General features: G+C 62.0%; 1 protein-coding gene across 1 annotated transcript; it reads left to right on the top strand.

Moving 5' to 3' along the window:
• The first annotated feature begins 214 nt into the window (after window positions 1-214).
• Window positions 215-5,057, top strand: CHPF (chondroitin polymerizing factor). The gene is made up of 4 exons (XM_030802483.1): window positions 215-799; window positions 1,831-2,404; window positions 2,895-3,074; window positions 3,362-5,057. The coding sequence occupies exons 1-4, from the start codon at window positions 486-488 to the stop codon at window positions 4,619-4,621; spliced, it is 2,328 nt and encodes a 775-aa protein (XP_030658343.1). The 5' UTR covers window positions 215-485; the 3' UTR covers window positions 4,622-5,057.
• The last annotated feature ends 169 nt before the right edge of the window (window positions 5,058-5,226 follow it).

The raw sequence follows: 5,226 nt of genomic DNA, 5'->3' as shown, positions 1-5,226 counted from the left end.
TCAGGGCGCACCATCCAGGCAGGGGCGGGCTGCTTCTGACGTCACCTGGGACGCACCAACCAAGCCGCGGGAGGCAGGGGACTCCGCCCCCAGCGTCTCCCTCTCCCGCACTGAGGAGGGGGCACTTCCGGGGGGTCCTTCCCCTTTAACCTCCCCCTTCTCCTCCCTCTCCGGTAGCGGGAGCCCGAGACCCCACCCCGGGGGCGGGGCCCTTGCAGTGACACGTCGGACAGCTGCGGCCGCGGCTGAGGCTCCAGTGCAGAGCGCAAGAACCCTGCGCAGCCCAGAGCAGCTGCTGGAGGGGAATCGAGGCGCGGCTCCGGGGATTCGGCTCGGGCCGCTGGCTCTGCTCTGCGGGGAGGGAGCGGGCCCGCCCGCGGGGCCCGAGCCCTCCGGATCCGCCCCCTCCCCGGTCCCGCCCCCTCGGAGCCTCCCCTGGCTGTTCTGGGGCTTCGCCGGGGCCCGGGACCCGCGGTCCGGGCGCCATGCGGGCATCGCTGCTGCTGTCGGTGCTGCGGCCCGCAGGGCCCGTGGCCGTGGGCATCTCCCTGGGCTTCACCCTGAGCCTGCTCAGCGTCACCTGGGTGGAGGAGCCATGCGGCCCAGGCCCGCCCCAACCTGGAGACTCTGAGCTGCCGCTGCGCGGCAACACCAACGCGGCGCGCCGACCCAACTCGGTGCAGCCCGGAGCGGAGCGCGAGAAGCCCGGGGCCGGCGAAGGCGCCGGGGAGAATTGGGAGCCGCGCGTCTTGCCCTACCACCCCGCACAGCCCGGCCAGGCCGCCAAAAAGGCCGTCAGGTAGTGATCGGCTGCGCCCGCTCCACCCCCTGGGCAGCGGCCGGGACGCGCGCGGGGAAGTCGCCCGGGCCCGGGTCGGGCTCCGGAAGGAAGGGGCTGGCGAGCCAGGAAGTCTTTGGGCCCCGATAACTTCCGATGGCCCTGCCTTCCCGAGAGCCGTGGGGCCAGTCCGAGACTTTCTCTGGGCCCTATCCCGGCCTGGGCTGAACTTGCTGGCCTGTGTCCTAAACCGGGTCGACCCGATGGCTCCCCAGAGATCCTACTAGCTCCCTGGCTGAGCTGCTGGTGTTAGAGAAATGACTTGTATATAGGGTGAGTGTATAGAGACAGGGAAAGAGAAAGGCGAGAACTAGGATTTACCTGGATCTCTTGTTCCTGAGTGGGTTACAAGGGCCACCTCAGGGTGAGATGGGGGAGGGAGGAATGTACCCATATCATTAATGTCTCTGCTGATGAGTTGAAATAATTTCTAAGTAACATTGGGATCAAATGCTGGTTCTGCAATTTACCTTCTGCCTTACCAAAGGTAAGTTCCTAGAGCACCTGAGTTCAGTTTGCCCCTCCCCGCAAAAACACTCAGTACACTCCTATGCCAAACGTTCCTTTATATCATTTATGTGCGGCATTTGTGGCATAATGGCATATTTATATAGAAATGAGTAGATACATGGTGTGTCCAGCGTTTGGCTGGGTGCTTTAAACAGATATAATCAGTCCCATTTTACAGATGGCTCAGGTTAAATAACATGCTCAAGGACATAACTACTAAGTAGCGAACCCCGGAGTCAGACCCACAGTATCTCTCTCCTGTCTCGGTGGGTATTACCATCTCCCAAATGCAAAGCACTACCTGGGTAAGACCATTTCGTTTAAATCCTCATGACCTCTGGGAGAGAGGGTTTATTCTTAACCTATTCATAGGTGAGAAAACAGATGCAGAGAAGACGCGACGTGCCAAAGTCTGTGCTGACCACCCCCCGACCCCCCGCCCCGTTGTCTTTTTGATAAGCTTGTGCCATCTCCTCCCCTAGGACCCGCTACATCAGCACGGAGCTGGGCATCAGGCAGAGGCTGCTTGTGGCGGTGCTGACCTCTCAGGCCACGCTGCCCACGCTGGGCGTGGCCGTGAACCGCACCCTGGGGCACCGGCTGGAGCGTGTGGTGTTCCTGACGGGCGCACGGGGCCGCCGGGCCCCACCTGGCATGGCGGTGGTGACGCTGGGCGAGGAGCGACCCATCGGGCACCTGCACCTGGCGCTGCGCCACCTGCTGGAGCAGCACGGCGACGACTTTGACTGGTTCTTCCTGGTGCCTGACACCACCTACACCGAGGCTCACGGCCTGGCACGCCTAACTGGCCACCTCAGCCTGGCCTCCGCCGCCCACCTGTACCTGGGCCGGCCCCAGGACTTCATCGGCGGAGAGCCCACCCCCGGCCGCTACTGCCACGGAGGCTTTGGGGTGCTGCTCTCGCGCATGCTGCTGCAGCAACTGCGCCCCCACCTGGAAGGCTGCCGCAACGACATCGTCAGTGCGCGCCCTGACGAGTGGCTGGGTCGCTGCATTCTCGATGCCACTGGGGTGGGCTGCACTGGTGACCACGAGGTGGGATGATAAGCTATCCCACTGATACCTCCTTGTCATGTTCAAATCCCTCTGAGAGGCAAAGGGATGGTGGAGATACAGGCCTGGTTTTCCATGCCAATTCGGACATTTATTTTCTATCCCTGTGACCCCCGGTAAATTACTAAATATCCTGGGCTTCAGTATCTTCCTCTGTGCCAATGGAAATAATTATTGCTCGAGGTTGTTACAGGGATTAGAGAAAATAAGGGAGCCTTGTACATAATAGGCATTTGATGTTAGTTACTCTTTTAGCCCTTGGACAGCTCTGAGACAGGACGCATGCCCATTTCTCAGATGAGCTAGCAGAGGCATGCTGAAGGTCACACAGACTCACAACTGGTCAAGGTAGACTTAAACCCTCAGACTGCAGGTCCACAACAGGTCATAGGCTGAGGAGATGAGACACTCACTATGAGACAATGGAAGACAGTGCCAGCTCATCACAGATCCCTTCCCTTCCTCTCCCCAGGGGGTGCACTATAGCCATCTGGAGCTGAGCCCTGGGGAGCCAGTGCAGGAGGGGGACCCTCGTTTCCGAAGTGCCCTGACAGCCCACCCTGTGCGTGACCCTGTGCACATGTACCAGCTGCACAAGGCTTTCGCCCGAGCTGAACTGGAACGCACGTACCAGGAGATCCAGGAGTTACAGGTGAGGGGGACAGGATCTGAGAGGTCACAGAGATCCCAGAGAAATGAGAAGTTATAACTAGAATCACAGAACAAAACTACTTCCCAGCCCTTGCCTGTTTCTACATTCTCTGATGAGCCTCCAGGCTGTCTATGCTGGGGAAATGATAGGTATGGCCCCTGGGTGGGCAGAGGTTGGCAGGGGACGAGGGGCCCATCCTGAGTGGCACCTGCTGCCTACCCAGTCCCCCAGCTGTGTGCTGCTCCCTCTGGTCTGTCCCTTGCTCATGGCCTGTTTCTCTGATCCAGTGGGAGATCCAGAATACCAGCCGTCTGGCCGTTGATGGGGACCGGGCAGCTGCCTGGCCTGTGGGCATTCCAGCACCATCCCGCCCGGCCTCCCGCTTTGAGGTGCTGCGCTGGGACTACTTCACGGAGCAGCATGCTTTCTCCTGCGCTGATGGCTCACCCCGCTGCCCACTGCGTGGGGCTGACCGGGCTGATGTGGCCGATGTTCTGGGGACAGCTCTGGAGGAGCTCAACCGCCGCTACCACCCGGCCTTGCGGCTCCAGAAGCAGCAGCTGGTGAATGGCTACCGACGCTTTGATCCAGCCCGGGGTATGGAATACACGCTGGATTTGCAGCTGGAGGCACTGACCCCCCAGGGAGGCCGCCGGCCCCTCACTCGCCGAGTGCAGCTGCTCCGGCCGCTGAGCCGTGTGGAGATCTTGCCTGTGCCCTATGTCACCGAGGCCTCGCGTCTCACTGTGCTGCTGCCTCTAGCTGCAGCTGAGCGTGACCTGGCCCCTGGCTTCCTGGAGGCCTTTGCCACTGCAGCACTGGAGCCTGGTGATGCTGCGGCAGCCCTGACCCTGCTGCTACTGTATGAGCCGCGCCAGGCCCAGCGCGCAGCCCACGCAGATGTCTTCGCACCTGTCAAGGCCCACGTGGCAGAGCTGGAGCGGCGTTTCCCCAGCGCCCGGGTGCCATGGCTCAGTGTGCAGACAGCCGCACCCTCACCACTGCGCCTCATGGATCTACTCTCCAAGAAGCACCCACTGGACACACTGTTCCTGCTGGCTGGGCCAGACACGGTGCTCACGCCTGACTTCCTGAACCGCTGCCGCATGCATGCCATCTCCGGCTGGCAGGCCTTCTTTCCCATGCACTTCCAAGCCTTCCACCCAGCTGTGGCCCCACCACAAGGGCCTGGGCCCCCAGAGCTGGGCCGTGACACTGGCCGCTTTGATCGCCAGGCAGCCAGCGAGGCCTGCTTCTACAACTCCGATTACGTGGCAGCCCGTGGGCGCCTGGCGGCAGCCTCAGAACAAGAAGAGGAGCTGCTGGAGAGCCTGGACGTGTACGAGCTGTTCCTCCACTTCTCCAGTCTGCATGTGCTGCGGGCGGTGGAGCCGGCGCTGCTGCAGCGCTACCGGGCCCAGACGTGCAGTGCGAGGCTCAGTGAGGACCTGTACCACCGCTGCCGCCAGAGTGTGCTTGAGGGCCTCGGCTCCCGAACCCAGCTGGCCATGCTACTCTTTGAGCAGGAGCAGGGCAACAGCACCTGACCCCACCCTGTCCCCGTGGGCCATGACATGGCCACACCCCACCCCACTCCTCCCCCAAAACCAGAGCCACCTGCCAGCCTCGCTGGACAGGGCTGGCCGTAGCCAGACCCCAAGCTGGCCCACTGGTCCCCTCTCTGGCTTTGTGGGTCCCTGGGCTCTGGACAAGCACTGGGGGAGGTACCCCCAGAGCCACCCCCTTCTCGTCCCAAACCCAGTTTCCCTGCCCCCCGACGCTGCTGATTCGGGCTGTGGCCTCCACGTATTTATGCAGTACAGTCTGCCTGACGCCAGCCCTGCCTCTGGGCCCTGGGGGCTGGGCTGTAGATGAGTTGTTGGGGAAGCGGGGAGCTGAGGAGGGGGCATCTCCCAACTTCTCCCTTTTGGACCCTGCCGAAGCTCCCTGCCTTTAATAAACTGGCCAAGTGTGGACTCGTGATTCAGAGGTTTTGAAAGGGTAGGCAGGCGTGGGGGAGGGAGGACTGGCTGAGCACCGCAGGCTCCCCTGCCCCTGCTGGGACCTGCCTTTCCTTTCACCTGGGACCAAGTCATGCATGTGCCCAGCCTCACCCCAGCCCCCAGTGCGTGCTTGGTCACACATACACACA

This window comes from Nomascus leucogenys, chromosome 22a (assembly GCF_006542625.1).
Source record: "Nomascus leucogenys isolate Asia chromosome 22a, Asia_NLE_v1, whole genome shotgun sequence".
Classification (NCBI taxonomy): domain Eukaryota; kingdom Metazoa; phylum Chordata; class Mammalia; order Primates; family Hylobatidae; genus Nomascus; species Nomascus leucogenys.
The sequence above is the reverse complement of the archived record's forward strand: the minus strand, read 5'-3'. Positions and strand labels throughout refer to the sequence as shown.